Source organism: Ursus arctos, unplaced genomic scaffold (assembly GCF_023065955.2).
Source record: "Ursus arctos isolate Adak ecotype North America unplaced genomic scaffold, UrsArc2.0 scaffold_12, whole genome shotgun sequence".
Taxonomy (NCBI): Eukaryota; Metazoa; Chordata; class Mammalia; order Carnivora; family Ursidae; genus Ursus; species Ursus arctos.
In genome coordinates this window covers 11,429,737-11,451,433 of record NW_026622786.1, presented here as the reverse complement: position 1 = coordinate 11,451,433, position 21,697 = coordinate 11,429,737, and the positions used below count along the sequence as shown (strand labels likewise).

Sequence of the window (21,697 nt, the reverse complement as noted above, 5' to 3'; positions counted from 1 at the left end):
CGGAGGTTCGGAGGCAGAAGCTCTTTGATTCTTTTTGCTGTCCTAATAGACAGCAGGTAGCAGTCGCGTGGGCACTGAGTCCATGACTTCCCCCTGAATCTTGAAAGGTAAGGGCAGGTGTACTGAGTTCCTTTCTTGACGACGGAACCCAGAGCTGGGCGACGATTTGATTCCGCACCTGCGGCACTTGGCCAGCGCCCCCCTCCCCCCCCCCCCAACACCTCTTCCGTAGCCGGTAGCCCTCTAGGAACCTACGGTAGTTCTCGTGGCGGGGTGATGCAATTTTCCAGGGCTGGTGGAGCTAGAGCTTTCTTTTCGGGCTGTCACACTGAGGATATCTGGAGTTTCTGGCTTATCTGGGTCGCCAGCGTGGTCACTGGTGGTGGTAGATGGTGGGAACAACTGTGGGGTGTTTTTTCTTTGACCGCCCAGTGATGTGACGCTGCAGACTCACAGTGTAGCAAAGGTTACACCTGCTCCTTTACATAGCGTTTGTTATACAGACATCGCCTTTTAAAATAAAGCATAAAGAGTGTATTAATGAAACAATGTAAAAACACTTTTTCCCCCCTGCCTTCTGGGGCAATAGATAATTACAACTGGAAGAGAGAAAATGGAAAAGCAAAAGCCTTTTAAATTGTTTGTACCACCAAGATTAAGTAGCAGTCAAGTATCTGCAGTGAAACCTCAGAGTTTGGGAGGAGATTCTAATTTCTTCAAGGTAAATTTGCATGTGAATCTTGATTTGACTATTCTTAACTTCAGGTAAGGAGGCACCATGTACTTTCTTACTGGTGTTATCTTATAATTTTTTTCCCAGCAAATGTGGCCTGATTTATCCAAGAATTTTAAACAAATTTATTTAAAATTTTAAATCCAATTTATTGGGGCGCCTGGGTGGCACAGCGGTTAAGCGCCTGCCTTCGGCTCAGGGCGTGATCCCGGCGTTCCGCTATGAGCCTGCTTCTTCCTCTCCCACTCCCCCTGCTTGTGTTCCCTCTCTCGCTGGCTGTCTCTATCTCTGTCAAATAAATAAATAAAAATCTTAAAAAAAAAATAAATCCAATTTATTTGACAATGCTATATTAGCTACAGGTGTACGATATAGTGATTTAACACTTCTATATATCACCCAGTGCTTACCTTGAGAAGGGCCCTCCTTAATCCCCATCACCTATTTCACCCATCTCCCACTCTCCTCCCCTTTGGTAACCATCAGTTCTCTAAAGTTAAGAGTCTGTTTCTTGGTTTGTCTCTTTTTCCCCCCTATGATCGTTTATTTCTTTTTTTGTTTTGTTTCTTAAATTTCACATAGGAGTGAAATCATATGGTATTTGTCTTTCTCTGACTGACTTATTTTACTCAGAATAATACACTCTAGCTTCATTCACATCATTGCAAATGGCAAGATTTCATTGTTTTTTATGGGTGAGTAATATTCCGTTGTATATATATACACCTCATCTCCTTTAACCATTCATCAGTCGATGGACACCTGGGCTGCTTCCATAATTTGGCTATTATAAATAATGCTACAATAAACACAGGGGTCATACATCTTTTCAAATTAGTGTTTTCATAATCTTTGTGTAAATACCCAGTAGAGGAGTTGCGGGATCATAGGGGAATTCTATTTTTAATTTTTTTTTTTTAAATTTTTAAGTTTTTCAGGAACCTTCATACTGTTTTCCAGAGTGGCTGCACCAGTTTGCATTCCCACCAGCAGTGCATGAGGGATTCTTTTTCTCCACATCCTCGTCAATACTTGTTGTTTCTTGTGTTTTTCATTTTAGCCATTCTGACAGGTGTGAGGTGATATCTCATTGTAGTTTTGATTTACATTTCCCTGATGATGAATGATGTTGAGATCTTTTCATGTGTGCATTGGCCATCTGTATGTCTTCTTTGGAGAAATGTCTGTTTATGTCTTTTGCCCATTTTTCAATTGAATTATTTGTTTTTTGGGTGTTGAATCTTATAAATTCCTTATATATTTTGGATACTAACCCTTTATTGGATATGTCCTTTGCAAGTATCTCCTCTCATTCAGTAGGTTGTTTTTTTAGTTTTGTTATTTCCTTCACTCTCTTATCTTGAGGAAGTCCCAATAGTTCATTTTTGCTTTTGTTTCCCTTGACTCAGGAGACCTATCTAGAAAAATGTGGCTGTGGCCAATGTCAGATCAATTACTGCCTGTGCTCTCTTCCAGGATTTTTATTACCCAAGAATTTTGAATAGTATTGCCTTGAATGAATAATGAGCGTACTTAATGTTGTAAGCATCATTCATTTAAAATAATAATCACTGCCTCTGTAGAACTCTGGATACATAATGAATCCTGCTTATTTGAATCCTCCCTCTGTCCTTAAATGACTTGAGGCAATTTGTAAGACATATACAGTGAAATAGCAAGATACAAAAACATATTAAGACCATATTAGGATCAAGGAAAAAATAAGAAAATCTGGACAAATATGTCAACATACTGGTAAAAACTAGTGTCTGACTAAGCTTAAAATTTGGCTTAAACGAAGTTTCTCAGGTTAAACAGCTTTTACTGCTAAATTATTTTTATAATTTCTCTGTGGAAGTTTATATTGGAGTTGGAATGAAGCAGTGAATATTTCAATTTTATATGCTGTAGAAAAATTCCTATATCTGTGTAACTAAGAATATAATATTCAAATGTTATTCAGTGAAGACAACTCTCAATTTTATCAAGGGAAAGATCGTAATGAAATTTAAAACTAATATATTAAGCTACTAATTAAAATTACTATTATTTTTCTTGAATACTTACAAAGCATGTATTTTTTGCTTTTTTTACATAAAAAAACCACTTGATATTTTAAATCTTATATATGCCTTAAAGGTTTTACAATTGAAGTAACTTCTTTAAGCAGATGTATATTACATATATAATTACATATTACACTGCTAGTTATCAGAGTGGTTTGGAACATATGCTTAAGAACGTCTTTGTGTTTCTAGAGTTTCAACAAATATATTGAAGACGATTTTAGTTTTCCGTTTGCAATGACTAATCTCTCCAAAAATGGGGAAAACATTGATTCAGGTAAGAGACTGGAAGAGCAATGTATCACTATATTTAGAAGTATTTTTTACATACATGTTGCTAGATATTGAAGATATAAGTATTATATTGAAAGCCTTGACATTAAACTTAGATATAATACTTAATATAAAAAATAAGATGTTGACCTATTTAATACCAGTTGTCTTTTATCTTGCAGATCCTGCTTTACAAAAAGTTAAGTTTTTGCCCATGCTTGAACAGGTCAGTTAAGTATAGGGTACATAGATATTATCTGTTTAGGTATTGAGTTGCTTGTTTGAAAAAGGAAAAAAATTCTTTAGTTGTTGGATTGTTAGTCGTCAGTACTTAATTGCTACTATTTGGAAACTCTCATCAGAAATATTTTCTTACAGGAAACACTTATTCATTTTTTTTAGGTTGATAATTCTGACAGTTGTCACTACCAGGAAGGACTAAAAGACTCTGATTTTGAGGTCAGAAGATTTCCCATCTGTATTATATTTCTTGTAATTGGAGTATCATTTATTGTTATTTTTATATATCTTTCTTTTTGAAGCTTCTAAAGGATTAAAATTTGGTTAGGGGGCGCCTGGGTGGCGCAGTCGTTGGGCGTCTGCCTTCAGCTCGGCGTGATCCCGGCGTTCTGGGATCGAGCCCCACGTCGGGCTCCTCTACTGGGAGCCTGCTTCTTCCTCTCCCACTCCCCCTGCCTGTGTTCCCTCTCTCGCTGTCTCTCTCTCTGTCAAATAAATAAAATCTTTTAAAAAAAAATAAAATTTGGTTAATGTTTGAAGTTCTATACTTTATTTTTTATTTTTTTAAAAAAGATTTTATTTATTATTTGGCAGAGGGAGAACACAGCAGGGGGAGCAGCAGGCAGAGAAAGAAGGAGAAACAGGCTCCCTGCTCAGCAAGATGTGGGTCTTGATCCCAGGACCCTGGGATCACTTGAGGACTGAGCCACCGAGGCGCCCAAATTCTATCCTTTAAAACCATCTTTCCCCCTTTATTTTTCTTCTAAAGTTGCTGAAACACTACACTTCTGCATTTTCCTGGGTTATGTAAGGATCCATTCTTTCAGGGCAATTTAATTTAATTTAATTTTAATTTTTTTTTTTTTTAAGATTTTATTTATCCATTTGACAGAGAGACAGCCAGCGAGAGAGAGAACACAAGCAGGGGGAGTGGGAGAGGAAGAAGCAGGCTCCCAGCAGAGGAGCCTGATGCGGGGCTAGATCCCAGAACTCTGGTACTACGCTCTGAGCCAAAGGCAGATGCCTAAGATCCGAGCCACCCAGGCGCCCCTGGGCAATTTAATTTTAAACCACAGAGAGCAAGAATAGAAGAGGGGATGTGGCTACAATATGTAAAAAGGCTGAGACTCAAACCACTATTTTACAAACAATCCTTTAATTAATAAGTATGATTGTTTGGCTCGTTTGCTGTCTAAGGAATTTCTAGAACATGGGGTACTTTTTATTTTGGTTATAAAAATCATTCTTACTTATGGCACATAGATGTCTTGAAAACAAAGAGGGGCACCTAGGTGGCTCAGTCAGTTAAGGGTCTGCCTTTGGCTCAAGTCGTGATCTCAGGGTCCTGGGATGGAGCCCCACATTGCATCTGGCTCCCTGCTCAGTGGGGAGTCTGCTTCTCCCTCTGCCCCTCCTCGCCCTTTGTGCTTGCTTGCTCTCTTTCTCTCCCCCCCCCAAAAAAAAAAAAATTGAAAAGAAAGAAAAAAGAAAAGAAAACAAATTCTGGGGCACCTGGCTGTCTCGGTTGGTAGAGCATGAGACTCTTTAGTTCAAGCCCCATTTTGGGCATGGAGTCTACTGAGGAAAAAAAAAATTCCATGGCCTGATAAAGTGCTGTATGTCTGTTACTGTGATTATAATATCACAGAATTTAAAAATATGGAACTTATTCATGTATTTTGATAACAAAGAGTGATCAAGCAGAAATCTGTGATTTTAAAAAATATAAACAGGCGTTTACCTTATAATGTTGAAATGGATAATGCAGGGAATCCAAATAAAAGCTAAATAAAACCTTAGAATAAATGAAAGCTAGATCTTGTGTTAGCTATGTTTTTGTCATTATATTTTAAAATTCATGTCCCTTAGGTAATCTTCAAATTGCATAACCAAAATGTTTCAAGACCATTGTAAAAATTTATAGATATCATGTGGAGTGTCTTATTTTATCTTTTAACCAGCCAGATTCTCTCACTGACTTAAAATATTTCCAATATCTGGCTTAGGTATATTTTGGAGGTATTAAATTTTATTCAGTAAACTTAGTCAAGTGACCAATAACTTTAGTGAAATAGCTAATACTGCTAGTAACTTTTAAAAGTTAATGTAGTTTTCAGGATGCTATTACGGCATAAATTGAAGAGAGATTTGTTCTCAGCTATTAAGATATTATATTACTCATGGATATTTTCAACAGGCAGCTGTAGTTTGTTAATTGTTCAAAATTTTAGTGTAACCAGTGTTTGAAAACCTGTTTATCTTAATAGAATTCAGAGCCAATGAGCAGACTATATTCAAAACTGTATAAGGAGGCTGAAAAGATCAAGAAGTGGAAAGTGAGTGTAGAATCTGAATTGAAGCAGAAAGAAAATAAGTTGCAAGAAAATAGAAAGATAATTGAAGCACAGCGGAAAGCCATTCAGGAACTACAGGTATAATGAGATTTGGAATTGAAAATGTAGTGTAGTAGATTTTATCATAATACTGTTTACAATAGAGTATTTCAGTGATGTGGATTATTAAGGACTGTGCTTTTTGAATTTTTACTGATACTGTGTTTCAACTTTAGGATGAACACAGAGGACAAGTTGCACAAAGCTTAATGCGAGTGATTAGGGAAATTACTTTAGATAAAGATTGATTTAATGATTCTAATTATAAACTTTTAATTTTTATGCCTATTACTGATGATTTTGTTTGATATAAATGTCTTTTATTAATTGGAATATGACATTTTGGATTTTATATTTGGAACTATTTAGCTTTGGTTTTGTGGCCGAGTGAAAGAAAAATGTTGAGAAAATGCAACATTAGGTTAGGACAAAGATAAACATTTAAAAATGTTCAGTGAAGGTAATATTGCATTAAAATATTGTTGGATACTTTTTGGAGATGATTCAGCAAACTTGATTTTAGATCTGTGAAAGTGAGAATCATACTCTCATGGGAAATCCACAAGCTGTGACACCAAGTTTTTGTATGCTTATACATACAAGAAGAATTCTTATACTTCTTAGCTGTTAGCAAAGAAATGCTGCTTACTGATTGTACTTGTGTTTATTTTGCTAAGCAAAATGTGATGAACTGTTCTTTTGTTTTGTAAATTAGTTTGAAAATGAAAAAGTAAGTTTGAAATTAGAAGAAGGAATTCAAGAAAATAAAGATTTAATAAAAGAGTAAGTAATTTAATGAATTTGTTCTTTCTAAATTTTATTCCAGATTTATTAAAATGATTTCCAGAAATTTATTGAATTTAACATTTTGTTATGTAATATTAACTTAAATGTAGAATTCTACCTGGGTACTGCGGAAGAAGGAAGACATACTTATTTTACATTCTTGTATTTGGCAAACAGTGGTCACTGATTAATAATTTCTCACTTTTTAAAATGTCAGGCAGGAGAAACCATTATTTGGTATCAAAAGGTATCTGATAATCCTGTATCTATAACTGCTGGTGTATATTGTCTGCCTTTCTGTTCATTGCAACATTTTAGGTGCAGCATTTGTAAAATAGTGCTCAATTTAGTTACAAGCCAATTCTTACTCTCAAATTACTGTTTTTGTCAGTGGCGTAAAGATTCTTCCATTAATGTTAGCTTAAAATTTTAGTGTCATCTTTAGCTTTTCCTTTCCTTTGTTCTAGGCAATAGCTAAGCCTTATTTTATACCCTTATTACTTCATTCAGATTATATCATATAGAATTTAGTAGAAAAATGTAGTAGTTTATTTCATCTGCCAAGTAAATATTGAATAGTTAGAATGTAATTTATTTATTCCTACATGTTTAAGTTAAACATCACGGCTTTGGAAGACCTATCACTTTGTCAGTGAAGTTGCTGATGAATGAAAAAGGCTCTTAAAACAGGTTTTAGTCCTATTGGAAGACAACCTGTGGGGGTGCATGGCTGCCTTAGTTGGAAGAGCATGTGACTCTTGATCTCGGGGTGGTGAGTTTGAGCCTGATATTGAGGTTAGAGATTACTTAATTAAAAAAAAGAAACGTATGACTTCCCAGATAAAATTTAAATGCTAAACCTTAATTTTTTTCCCTGCCTAATCAAGATATGGTTATTAGAAAGAAGGGAGAGAGAAGAGAAAGTTTCTAACATTGTGTGCCTGTTGTATATTTGGTATTAATGATCACTTTTGTATGGGTATGTGATTGAGTTTCTGTAGTATCTTATGGGACATCTAAAGCTACCGTAGCCCTAATACCAATATTTGATAGCTTGTGAGCTTTCTTAAGATTGCTGTTGCCTCCATTGATGAACAGTTGAATTTTTGTTAATACTGTGACTGTTTAGTTACATAGTATAGCGTAAGGTAGTGTAGTGTGACATAATATAGAATTTATGCCATTTTTTTGAGGTGAGAGGGAGTGCATTTATTTTGGGTGTGATTTCCTTCTATTTTAAGCAGTTTCAGTTGTGCGTCCATTTTGGCCTCAAATACTGAATTGTCAATTGTCATCTGAAGGAAACTAACATTTAGGTAAGAGCTTTGTCAAAATATAGGTGAGAAACAAATTTGCACTTAAGGTAGAGTGACTTAATTTTTGGATGACAGATTTAATATAAAGTTGCTCAGGACCAGCTCATTCACTGATGATGACTTTCTAAAAGGGACGTAGATTGGAAAGAGACTTTGGGTATTTCAAAACCATATGCCTGGCCTGTAATAGAAGTTTGAGAGAGAATGGACACTTTGGTTTATAGACATTTTTGAGCAGGAAAAAAGTTTTTAGATAATTTTGGAAGCATTTTTTTTTAATGAAGCACGGCCTTATATATGATCTGATTTCACCATTAGATGTAATAATAGTTTCAATTTTCAAATTTCAGCAGTCAAACCTGAAACATCTACAATTACATATTTTCAGAAATAACCTTAAGAAGCAACATTTGATTTTCGTTAGACTCCTAGCTGGGATTTATGTAAATAATTTGATGAATTAAACCTGTCAAGCCCTGTCGCATGCATATGATGGTGGTTCTTGTCAGAGAAGGCTTTCTAAAGATGAGGATGTCTGAAGGATGAATAGGAGTTAGCCAGGAGGAGAATTAGAGGTTGCTACTCTAGCATTTCATAACATGCTAAGGAGTTTTGATTTTTATGTTGAAGTGGAGGTGGAGGGATACGGGTTGTAGAGGGGTGGGCTGAAGAAAGGCTGAGTGGTTATAGCTATGGCTCCTTTCAACAAGAACAGCTTTATTTTTTAAATATAATTTAAAATTTTGTTTATCCAGTTAAGATTTCATTTTGAAAAAGGATTTTGGTTCTAAGGAAAAAAAAAGTTTGGAAATTGCTGCAGATGGCCATTTGGAACCCAGTGAAGAGTTTTAAGAATTCTAAAATTGAGACGTTGTAAGAACATAGTAGACTTGAATAAATATATTTTGATTGGATGATTGCTTATATATGGAGTATATGGCTGGTTTTATGTCAGGTTGTGCTATTCAAAGGGTCTTTATGGTTTAAGGAACATTTTACTAAAGGCACTTTTGAACTCTACCTCTCACTATAAATTATCAGGAAAAGACTGAAGTTGTTTTCCAAATTGTAACTGAAGAATTAGATTTATGGTCACTTGTTTTGATTTTGACAAAACCAGTAGCAAAAAAGTCCCTCTCTTGACCAGTGGTTCTTAAATTTTAGCAAGCATCAGAATTACCTGCAGAGCTTGTTAAAGCATATACTTTGTCCTCTGCTCCCCTACCAGAATTTCTGATTCAGTGGAGTAGGGCTTCAGAATTTGAGCTTTTAACAAGTGATGTGGATGTTGCTGGTTCAAGGATCATACTTTGGGAACTACAGCTCTGTACTGGAGAACCGTCATAGGCTTTGAAAACCAAACCAAACCACCCTTTCTCTGACTGGCTTATTTCACTTAACATTGTACCCTCTAGATCCATCCATATTGTTGCAAATGGCAAAATTTCATTCTTTTTTTATAGCTGAGTAATATTCTATTTTGTGTGTGTGTGTGTGTGTGTATACACACATCTTTATCCATTCGTCTATCAATGGACACTTGGGCTGCTTCCATAATTTGGCTATTGTATATAATGCTGCAATAGGAGTGCATATATCCCTTCAAATTAGTGTTTTCATATTCTTTGGGTAAATATCCAGTAATGTGATTACAGTTCTATTTTTAATTTTTTGAGCAACTTCCATACTGTCTTCCACAGTGGCTGTACCAATTTGCATTTCCATAGTGTAGGAGGATTCCTCTTTCTTCACATCCTTGCCAACATGTGTTGTTTCTTGTGTTTTTCATTTTATATGACCAAATATGCATAGCTTTATTTTTGGGCTCTCTGTTCTGTTTTGTTGATTTATATGTCTGTTTTTTTTTTTTTTTTAAGATTTTATTATTAGAGAAGAATGAGTGAGTGAGTAGGGGGAGAAGCAGAGGGAGAGGAACAAGCAGACTCTGCACTGAGTATGGGGCCTGATGCAGAACTCAGTCCCACGACCCTGAGATCATGACCTGAGCCAAAATCAAGAGTCAGATGTTTCACCTGCTGAGCCACCCAGGCACTCCTATGTCTGTTTTTATGCTAATACCATACTGGCTTTTTTTTTTTTTTTTTTAAGTTTAAAAATTCCAGTTAGTTAACATATACTATAATAGTTTCAGGTGTACAATATAATGATTCAACACTTCCATATAGTACCTGGTGCTCATCACAACAACTGCACTCCTTAATCCCCATCACCTATTTAACCTAACCTCCCAGGGTGCCTGGGTGGCTCATTTGGTTGAGCCTCTGACTTTTCATTTTGGCTCAGATCATAATCTTGGTTGGGGTTGTAGGATCGACCCTGCGTTGTGCTGTGTGCTCCACAGGGAATCTGCTTGGGATTTTTTCTCCTCCCTCTGCCCCTCTCCCCCTTCAAATAAATGAATAAATAAAAAAGAAAAAAAAAAAAACCTTCCATCCACCTCCTGTACTGTTTTGATTACTATAGTTTTATGCTATAGTTTGAAATCAGGAAGTGTGATTCTTCCAGCTCTTTTCTTCTTTCTCAAGTTTGCTTTGGCTCTTTGATGATTACATACAAATTTATGTTTGTTCTATTTCTGAAAAATGCAATTGAAAATTTGGTTGGGATTGCATTGAATCTGTAAATTGTTTTGGGTAATGTGATATATATATATGAAAAAATCTATATTTTTGGTCATTCAGATGACCAAATATGTATTTCACATATATATATTTGATCTTCATCTACTATTCCTGACTCATAGCTTCTAAAACCCTTGGAATATCCTAAGTGCTGAGAGTGACAAAGGTATCTCTTGTTATCTTAATGAGGTAACTTTTGGATCCCATGTAAGGATGGGGCTGGTTGCCAAAAGAACTAACCATGTGATCAGATGATTGGAACTTTGACCCCCTCCCCCCTTATGGAGGGAAGAGGGTCAGGAGTTTCAATCAGTTATCAATGGCCAATGATTTAATCAATCATAACTATGTAACCAAGCCTCCATAAAAACTCAAGAGGACAAGGTTTGGATAGCTTTCAGCTTGGTAAAGAGATTTGGGGAAAGTGGTGAGCTCAGATCATGGAAGCTCTACACCTTTTCCCCATGCCTTGCCCTATGCATCTCTTCTGTCTGGCGCTGTTCCTGAGTTATGTCCTTTTATAATAAACTAGTAATCTAACAAATAAATTGTTTCTTTGAGTTCAGTGAGCTGCTCCAGCAAATTAAACCCAAGGAACCTCAGATTTATAGGCAGTCTGTCTGAGATTCTAGTAACAATCCGAATTTGTGACTGGTGTCTGAAAACTAGGGAGTGAGTCATGGGAACTTTTGATTTATAGCCAGTTAGACAGAAGTACAGGTAAAACCTAGGCTTGAGACTGGTATCTCAAGTGGGGCTGTTGTGTAGTTGTGTAGGACTGAGCCCTTAACCTGTAGAATCTAAGGCTATCTCCAGGTAGATAGTATCATAATTGAATTGAATTATGGGACAGCCAGCTGGTGTCCCAAGAATTGCTTGTTGGTGTAGGGAACCCCCCCTCCCCACATTGAAATTGGTATCAGGACCCATTTGGGTAGTGTGGACATTTTAACAATATTCTTCTAGTCCATGAGCATGGAATATCTTTCCATTTATTTGTGTCTTTAGTTTCTTTCATTAATGTCTTATAGCTTTTAGTGTACAGGTCTTTCCTCCTTGGTTAAATTTAATCCTAGGTATTTTATTCTTTTTGGTGCAATTGTAAGTGGGGTTTTCTTAATTTCTCTTTCAGATGGTTCATTGTTAGTGTACAGATATGCAACTGATTTTTGTGTATTGATTTTTTTTTATCCTGCAAACTTTACTGAATTTGTTTTAGTCTAATAGTTTTTTGGTGGACTCTTCAGGGTTTTCTATATATAATATGTCCTCTGCAAATAGTGAGAGTTTTATTTCTTCCTTTCCAATTTGGATACCTTTATCTATTTTCTTGCCTAATTGCTCTAAGCCTTCCAATACTACGTTGAATAAAAGTGGTGAGAGTGGACATTCTTGTCTTGTTCCTGATTTTAGAGCAAAAGCTTTCAGCTTTTTATTTTTTACTGTTGAGTATGAGGTTAGCTGTAGACTTGTCATATATGGCCTTTATTACATTGAAGTACATTCCCTTTATACCTACTTTGTTGAGAGTTTTTATCATAAATGGATATTGAATTTTATTAATTGCTTTATCTGCATCTATTGAGATGATCAGAGGTCTTATTATTCATGTAATGAATGGCTAGTTAGAAAATTACCTGTTTAATGTTTTGAGGGTAAGATAGTTAGAATATTTCTGGGGTGATTAGTAAATGAAAAGCCCAACCCTCTTTTCTTTTTTTTTTTTTTTTCCCTTAGGCAAAATCTGGAACTATTTACTGAAATGTTATTGTCAGCTACTGGGGTAGAAACTTGTTAAGGAACTATCCTTTTTACTTTTAAAGGGAGGAAATTACTAAATCATCTTTGCTAATAGTAGTTAACCCATTTTTTTCATATAATCATTTATGAGTAATGTGATATATATATATTAAAATATAAGAATTTCTTTAAAAATTGTAACAGTATTTCATAACTTTTACATATGAATTTGCTTTGAGATCAGATTACACTTAGGGAGACTTTTTGCTTTCTTTCAGGAATAATGCTACAAGGCATTTATGTAATTTACTCAAGGAAACCTGTGCCAGATCTGCAGAAAAGACAAAGAAATGTAAATATATTTCTTGTTTTATGTGATTTAAAAAAAAATCAATCATTATTGTAATGGTGGGGGTGGAGAAGGGAAGAAATTGTTTTTTCACTTTTTGGAACCAGTTTTTATTTGAACAAGTTATATGTGCCTCATACATTTTCTTTGCATAAGTAGTAATTTGATTCTCCATTCTTTGAGCTTTGAAAGCTCAAAGTTTTTTGAAAGGTAATATATTTCAAAAGATACATACTTTGACATGACATTTGTATTCTAATGAAATAGAATTCTCAGTTTTCTCCTGAAGAAAGAAACATGCTTTTAAAAGATTTTATTGAGGTCATGGTATATATATATATATATATATATATATATATATATATATATATATATATATATATATATATGAAAGCATACATTTTCATTTTATGCATATTTTTATTTTGTAGGAATTTTTTTCATTTTGATGAAAAACATAAAAATCTTATTTTCGAAAATAACAGTTTTATCTTTGTCATTAGTTTGACACTATCTCTACTTTGTTTCTGCCAAGAATCTATTAGGAAATACTGTCTACCTGCTTTTTCAGGATAGCCCCTATTTTTCTTAGCTAAAATTTTAGTATCACACAGCTTACTGCTTACGAGCTTGGGCTTAAGAGTAGACAACTTATGCTCAAATTCAGACTTTCTGTTGCTGTCTGCTTGACCTTGAATAAGTTATATGATCTCTCTGACCCACTGTTTATTGATTAATAAAGTGCCTCTTAGTGTTGTTTTGAGAATTATATTAATAAATATAAATTGCTTAGAACAGTGCAAAGTGCTCAGTGTTAACTATTCTTCTTATTTCCAGTATGCACTATTGCTAGGGTTTTTTATTCTTGGTCCCTGCATATAGTACTTTGCTTTTGGAACTATAAATACCAGAATGTAGTGCACCACTACCAGCTCCTCCATTAAATCGTTCTGTTAACCCAACTTTCAATATTAGCTTTTCCCATCTAGGTATAAAAAGTGGTAAAAGGGATCGTGTATTGACTGTTTTGCAGAAAGTAAACCGGGCCATGGAGACCAGGCTGCTAGTTTTTTTTCTCTGTTTAGTTTTATGCTAAGTCAGATCAGCTGGTGGGAGAGGTTTGAAGAATCTTAACAAAATTTTTAGGTGATCTCTTAAATGAACTAATGAGCATATCTTTTTTTTTTTTTCGAAGATTTTATTTATTTATTTGACAGAGAGAGAGAGACAGCCAGTGAGAGAGGGAATACAAGCAAGGGGAGTGGGAGAGGAAGAAGCAGCCTCCCAGTGTAGGAGCCTGATGTGGGGCTCTATCCCAGAACACCAGGATCACACCCTGAGCCGAAGGCAGATGCTTAACGACTGAGCCACCTGGGAGCCCCCAATGAGCATATCTTGATGTGACATGTAGATAGTTTTTCTTTTCTTAAGAAAGTCTTTAGGGGTGCCTGGGTGGCTCAGTCAGTTAAGCATCTGACTCTTGATTTTGACTCAGGTCATGATCTCAGGGTTGTGAGATTGAGCCCTGTGTTGGGCTTCGTGCTGGGTGTGGAGCCTGCTTAAGATTCTCTCTCCCCCCTCCCCCCTTCTTTCTCTCTCTTCCTCTCAAAAAAAAAAAAAAAGAATCTTAATAGTTATTAATGTAAACTCCGTCTAGATTCTTGCCTTGAGTCTTTCCTTTTGCTATTGTGATTTTTTTCTTATTTATTCATTCACCAGTTTTTTTTTTTTTTTAAGATTTATTTATTTACCGAGAGACCAGGAGAGAGAGAGAAGTGCAGAGGGAGAGAATCCTCAAGCAGACTCCTTGCTGAGTATGGAGCCAGATGTGGGGCTTGATCCTATGATCCATGAGATCACTACCTGAGGCAAAGTTTGCTTAACCGACTGAGCCACGCAGGCACCCCTAATTCACCAGTTTTTATTTTTATTTATTTATTTCTAAAGATTTTCTTTATTTGTCAGAGAGAGAGCACAAGCAGTGGGAGCAGCAGGCAGAGGAAGAAGCAAGCTCCCTGCTGAGCAGGGAACCTGTTACGGAACTTGATTCCAGGACCCTGGGATTATGACCCAAGCCAAAGGCAGACACTTAACTGACAGTGCCACTCAAGCATCCCAGCAGTTTTTATTTTTATTTCTTTACTAAGATTTTATTTGAGAGAGAGAGAGAGAGAGCGTGCGTGTGAGCTCGAGCCAGGGGAGGGGCCAAGTCGGGCCAGAAGGAGAGGGAGAAACAGACTCCCCACTGAGCAGGGAGCCTGAGGTGGGGCTTGATCCCAGGACCCCAAGACCATGACCTGAGCCAAAGGCAGACATTTAACCAAGTGAGCCACCCAGGCACCCCTCACTCACCAGTTTTTAAAGTGCCTACTTTGTGTCATGAAATGTTCTGAATGCTGAGGAAAACGGCAGTGAACAATTTCTGCTCTTAAGGAGTATTCATTCTAGTGGAGGGACACAGACCATAAGTAAAATATATGTATGGTGATGATAACTGCTTAAGGAGAGAGTATTTTGGGATAGGGTGATTGGGGAAGTATTTTAGTGACCCTAATAAGTAGGGACTGAGCCATGTAGCTCATTTTGGGAAATAGTAAGTGCAAAGCTCCTTAGATGAAAGCCTATTTAATCTTTTCAAGTCAGTGAGGCCACTGTGCTGTACCTTTGATAGTTCTGCCTTGTGTGTATTTTTTATCTTTTTTTCTTTTGCACCATTCAGGAAAATGTCTTCTAATCCGTCTTCCAGTACACTAATTCTCTATTTAGCTCTTTCTAGTCTGTTTCTCTGTCTCTCTCTTTTTTTCTAGTCTGTTTTTGAATTCGTCAGTTGAGTTTTTGTTCTTTTGTTATTGCATTTTTCTGGTTCTGTAAATATTAGCTGGTTTTTAAAATATCTGTAGTGTCACTCCCTATTTATTTTATCTTTATTTTTTTAAAGATTTTATTTGACATAGTTTGAGAGAGAGAGAGCGTGAGTGAACATGAGTGGGGGGAGCAGCAGAGGGAGAGGGAGAAGCAGATTCCCCACTGAGCAGGGAGCCCAGTGCAGGACTCGATCCCAGAACCTGAGCCTTCTGAAGGCAGACACTTAACCAACTGAGCCACCCAGGTGTCCCCGTAGTGTCACTTTTTAGACTTCCAAGTTTGTTGCTGAAATTTTTAAAAATTGACAGACAATGTTATGTTAGTTTCAGGTGTATAACCTTAGTGATTTGATAGGTCTATATATAATGCTATGCTCACCACTAGGGTTCCTTGCTGAAATTTTTCGATTCAGCTTTTTATCTCCATGAACATAAGTAAACATTATTTTATTAAGGTTTTAATAAAGTTTATTAAAGGGGTCTATTTCTGGTCTGTTCTGTGGATTCTAGAGGTTTGTGTACCTCATTATCTTTGATTATTTGCTTGAGACATAGAATGATGTCACATTTTCCTAGTTCTTTGAATGTTGAACAGTTTTGGATTATATCTTGGAGATTTTGAAATTATTATGTTGTGAGATTCTGGGTCCTTTTAAAATATCCAGGAGAATGTTTGTTTGTTTGTTTATTTTTTAGCAGTCAACTCGGATTCAGACCACAAATTCTGTCTTGCCTTTTGTGTGCTGGGTTCTAATATCAGTTCAGTTTTCAAAGTCTTTGGTGTGCTGCTCTGGCTCTGTGTCTTGTATGCTCCACTCAAGATTAGGTCTGGGATGTGAACAGTGATTTATGTTAGAGTACTATTTTCAAAGCCTTACAGGGGCCCATTTCCCCAGTCCTTTTGCTAGAAATACGGAGTTTCTCTTGGGGTTTTGTCTGTCCTTGCTGCCATGGCTGCTGCAACTCCACTACGGGGGCCATTCCAGACAGGGCTATGAGAAGAAAAAAAACCCAAAAACCAGGATTTCCTTTTGCTGCTCATGTTTCCTGTTAGTTTTACTGGGGCCTTATACTTTGGCTAATGCTAGGAGGGGAGATAGAAAAAAACTACACAGGAAACACCTTCCCATGAGTCACTTCTTCAAGATTTTACTTTTTTTCACTAATCTACCTGCCTTTGCTTTCTTTTCAGAGTCCTGAAGTAGTTGCTTTATGTATTTCATTCGGAGGTTTTAGTTGTAAGCAGTGGGAGAGAAAGGCTATAGTGTGATTACTTCGTCTTGACTCGCACTGCAAGTTGGCTTAGTGTTTTTGAATTGTAACCCTCATTCTATTCTTGGACTGATGATTCATCATTATCTTTTCAGATCTTTGATTCTTTTAAGAGTTAAAAAAAAAAATCCTCCGGATTTTTAATTGTCTGCAGCAGGATGGTTGGTCTGAATTACTTAGCCATTACCAGAAAACAGAGGCCTTGATGCTTTTCTAAAATATAGATCAAATTATGTTAGTGTCTAATTCCTTCAGTGGCTTTCCATAATTTTATGGATAGCATGGTATTTGCCACTTCCCTCCACCTTGGCAAATGTTCCCCCACATGCCCATACACACAGGCTCATGGAGAACTGTTATTTCCTAAACAGATTATGCTTCTGAGCTTTTGCATGGATTTTTTTTTTATTGGCTGATCCTCTTTCATTCATCATTACTCATATTTGTCCTTCAAAATTCAGAATAAATATTACCACTCGGGAAATATTCCCTAATTTTTCAGTCTGATTTAGATACACCTCTTCTTTCACTTAGGACCCTTAGTATACCTTTACCATATATTTATGAATTCCTTCAACAAATTGAGTGCCTACTGCATGCTAGACATCTCACTGCAAGCTTACACGCAAGGGATCATAACTTGATTCAGGGTTGTCAACATTTTAGATAGTGTCTTTGAAGATAGTAGGCAATAAATTAATGAATTAAAAAAGAATAAATCTGTTCTTAGATGTACCTTTAAAAAAACCCTTTAGTTTATTTTTTTTGTGATTGTTTTAAAAAAAGCCCTTTAAGGCTGTCTGTTGCACACAATATAGAATGATTCTGAATTCTTTAGACTGCCATTTAAAGTACTTCATAGACTTTTTTTGTAGCCTTTGTAACCTAAATTAGTTGGTGTTGGGAAGGACTTTAAAGCTTTTGTAGTCTACTTACATTTCCATTGACTTACTTTCCTTTATAGCATGTCTAACCAAGTGGTAGTCTTTTTTATGTTTGAATATATTCAGTGATGGAAACTCACTAACCTCAAGATTGTCATTTAAGGACAGCTCTTATTTTTTTTTTTGAGCTGAAATCTGTACATGGTTTCTCTCTTTTTACTATAATTCTCCTTAGAGCAAATGGAAAAAGTCTAATTCATTTTTTATGTGCTATCTCTTTAGATCTTTAAAGCTGGCTTCTTGTCCTTTTTGAATCTTGTCTTTTTTAGCCTAGACATTTCAAGATTCTTCAGTACTTTTGTTATTTTGGTTGATCTGTTGAACATCTTTGTTATGGAGTCCAGATCTGTATAAGGTAATCTACTGTGTAACTTAGTCTGTATAAGGGACTATTCATTGTCTAATTGTACATGTCTTTAATGAACTTTAATGAACTCAAAGGTCAGCTTATTTGACAGTCACAATGTGTTATAGGCCATTAATTAAAACCATTAAATTTTTTTTTATTTCATTCTTTGCCTGTGCATTTAGGTTTTTTGATCCAAATAGCATTCTTTGCATTTATCTGTACTAGGTTTAATCAGGTACACTTGTGTTTTAGTCATGTACCACTATGTACTAACTTTGGGATCCTGGCAAATAACATAATTGTCTGTGTCACACTTTCCTCATCTGTGCAGTGGGGATAATCACAGTTCCATATATCTATACCCAGATCTGTGTGTGTGTTCTTGATCCTTATAATCACAATTTTGTCCAAACAGCCATTTCAATCTATGTATACCAGTCTTTCTTTAGCCCAGGAAAGCTTTATGATATCTTTTGCCACTGTCTGATTTTTGTTTGGGCAATACTTATTATTTGTAAGTTGGTCCTCAGTTCTTCTTTTCTCTGTTTTAATATTTGTTCCCCCCTTCTTTTAGTTTGTTTCCTATGTTTCCAATTTGACTTTTGAAGTATCAGTTTGGTCCTGTCCTTCCTCTAAGCTGTAATTCCCTTGTAGTCTAATTAGCTAATCCATTGTCTCTTTCCTCCTCATTTATTTTTCTATTTAATTTATCCCATTTCTTTCATTTCTTTTGTGGCCTGTTCTTTCTTTATCACTGTATCTTCCCCTTTCATTGACTGTATTTTCTTTGTTCTATTGAGAATACTGGATAGTTTTCTGAAATTTTCTTCTGGATTCTCTAGATACAATTCATTTTCAGAGCTATGTTATTCCTTTTAACATCTCTCATGTTGTTCCCTTTCCTTTGTTTGACAATATTTTTTCATAGGTCTCATATAGGTTTTCTTGCCATATATCATTGAAAAAGGCAAGAACTATCAAGACTAAATGAACAAACTAGGTGATAAACTGACTTTAGTCCTGATTTACCTCCCCTGGTTTAGTGGTTGAATCCTCGTTTCATATTTATGGTTGCACGGCGGGTCACTGAACAGTTTCTAAATTTTTCACCTTGCGTAACTTTGCCCCTTCTGCCTGGTTTTCTGATAAATTTTGGAGAAAACATGATTCTGAGTAATTTTAGTCAACAAACTGAAGCATGCACTTTTACATCTTAAAATAGAAAAAAATCTTAACTTTTAATATCTTAAATCCTGATGCTTCTGACATAGAAGAAACATAATCTTAGTAAATTTGGGAATTTTCCCCCTTCTTCTGGGGTTGTATCTAAATTTGGGGGTTCCCATATAATACCATGTGGTAGAGAAGGACATTTGTTTTTCAGTCATCCATCCATTGAGGTTTCCATTTTTTCAATTAATATTTGGTAACTGATGTACTTAGGTTGCCACTGAGTCATCCCTCATTTCTGTTCTTGGGGCCCATTCAAGTCTGCTGGTTTTCTGTGCTTTATCACACCATGCTTGGCTGCACAGAGTATTGGGACAAGGGAAGCAAACTAAGGCCCTATCTGTCTAGATGTATTTCACAGCCATTTCTTCTCAGGCTCTGTCATCTTCCTGAGCCCTACTGAAGACAAAAACAAAAAAACATCAAAAAACCCCCAAAAAACAAACCCCAAAAAACAAAGCAGCACAGTCTTATCCTGCTCTTGGTTTGCCCAAACTATCTGGGGTTTTTGTGGTCCTCAACCCTGAGGCTTATTCTGGTGAGGGTAGAGGGCTCCAGAACCTCTTCTTAAGTATCTGCCGGAACCTAATAAGCTCTCTTCGCTTCCCCTTTTATTTTTTATTTTTAAAAAAGATTTATTTATTTATTTGAGAGAGAGAGAGAGCATGAGTGGGAGGGGCAGAGGGAGAGAGAATCTCAAGCAGACTCTGCTCTGAGCACAGAGGCCAACTCGGGGCTCAGTTCCAGTACCCTGAAATTGTGACTGGAGCTGAAACCAAGAGTCAGACGCTTAACTTACTGCATCACTCCCCGGGCACCTTAGCTTCCCCTTTTAAAGGCTTCTTCCCACAAATTAGTAAATATTTCTTTGGTGTAGAGGTTAAGAACCTTTGTTGTTCTGGCTCATATATTTTAAAAATCTAGTTTGTGTTCTGAATCCTTCCCCTAATCCCCAACACTGGTCTTTTGAAACCCAAAGATTTTTTTTCTTTGCTTTTGGTCGAATCATCTCTTCTTTAAGGCAGCAAGTGCTTAAAGATCTAGTTGCCTGGACTGGGGCAAAATAAGTGAGAGGGAGGGAGGGAGAGAGGAAGAGAGGGAGGGAGGAGGGGAGAGGGGAGAGGGAGGGAAGGCAGTAGGGACAATGTAGTGAGGTAGGGGGTGGGGAGATAGGTAGATAGATAGGTCAATGATAGATAAATAACAGGAAGAAAAACGAAAAATGTATGCTTATATTTTTACAATACTGCACATCACCACATCGGAACACTCAGCTACCAGAGTCCCTTTGTGCTACCTGTAGGACCTTGCATCTGACAACTGTAAAGTACATCTATACCCATTTATTTTCTTTTCTGTAGTTTTACTTAATTTACTCAATTTCTAGGACCTTCCTATTAGAAGAATGGCTAGAGGGTATTTTGAAAGTACTGATGCTATTGGTAATGGGAAGATTGGAGATGTTGGCAATAGAATGCTGTTCTTTGGCACAAATAGTTTCTGAGGAATAGAGAAGATGTGTTGCAAAGTGTTAGGTAATGAATGAAACCGAATAGAAGGAGTAGTATGAACTGTCTTTCTGTTCAGATGCTGATATGTTCTGCCTTTATTTCCTTAGATTTTCCAGCCCTTTAATACTCAGATAAAAATGATTCAGTTCCTGTTTCATATGCTGTAAGTTCAGTGTGCTCACCATTATTTTTGAAACGTTTAGATACTTGTATTCTTCTGAAGTTAGTTCATATACCTTCTTTTTGGTTATTTGGCTTCTCATTGACAGTCTGTGTTCTTTTTTACAGCTTGTTATTGAGAATGTAGGACTGATATCCTCTTTAAATTTAATGTGCTTTGGGGTGCCTGGGTGGCTCAGTTGGCTAAGCATCCAAAGTCTTGATTTCAGCTCGGTTCTTGATCTCTTGGGCTCTGTGTTGGGCGAAGAGTCTACTTAAAAAAAAAAAAAAAGTAAATTTAACTTGCATTATGTGATGCTGGCCTCTTTTAGGGGAGTGATAAAGGAACAACCACATTGTCTATTATTGTCTTGTACCTTAATTCTAGCATAGAATAGAGGGAATCTACTGTATAGATTATAGCTAGAGGGAATCATTGCTCAGGTTAAAAACCTGAAAAATAAAAATGTTGTAGAGGATTTATAGGGGTTTTCTCTCTGGGCCACACCTATTCTTAACCTTGTTCTTTGCGTCTTGAGGTTTATCTTCCTTTCTGCTTCCTCAGAGGTAGAGCAAGAGATCGGAAGAGTGGACTTTGCTTTTCATGTGTACCCTATGAATCGTAAATATACAAAGAAAAAAATACTTGATAGGATAATTGTTAAATCCCTACTCATTGTAAAGGCTAAAACTGTAAATATATTATGCGAAGTTAGAATACATTCATGGGTAGTAATTCTGTAAAAAAAAATATTAGAGCTTTTGAGGTTGAAGTACAATCATGGCTCACTGTGTCTTACTGTGAAACTACTATGAAGTAGCTTATTTTA

The 21,697-nt window shown here is 36.2% G+C and overlaps 1 protein-coding gene across 1 annotated transcript in view; it reads left to right on the top strand.

The window, feature by feature from the left end:
- Positions 1 to 296: 296 nt before the first annotated feature.
- SYCP1 (synaptonemal complex protein 1) overlaps positions 297 to 21,697 on the top strand; it is a 119,536-nt gene continuing 98,135 nt past the window's right edge. Inside the window, exons 1-7 of the mRNA XM_026483681.2 lie at positions 297 to 721; positions 2,992 to 3,076; positions 3,255 to 3,298; positions 3,475 to 3,531; positions 5,580 to 5,744; positions 6,421 to 6,488; positions 12,468 to 12,541. Coding sequence (XP_026339466.1) covers positions 614 to 721; positions 2,992 to 3,076; positions 3,255 to 3,298; positions 3,475 to 3,531; positions 5,580 to 5,744; positions 6,421 to 6,488; positions 12,468 to 12,541 — 601 coding nt within the window. The 5' untranslated portion in view covers positions 297 to 613. The remainder of the gene's footprint in view (positions 722 to 2,991; positions 3,077 to 3,254; positions 3,299 to 3,474; positions 3,532 to 5,579; positions 5,745 to 6,420; positions 6,489 to 12,467; positions 12,542 to 21,697) is intronic.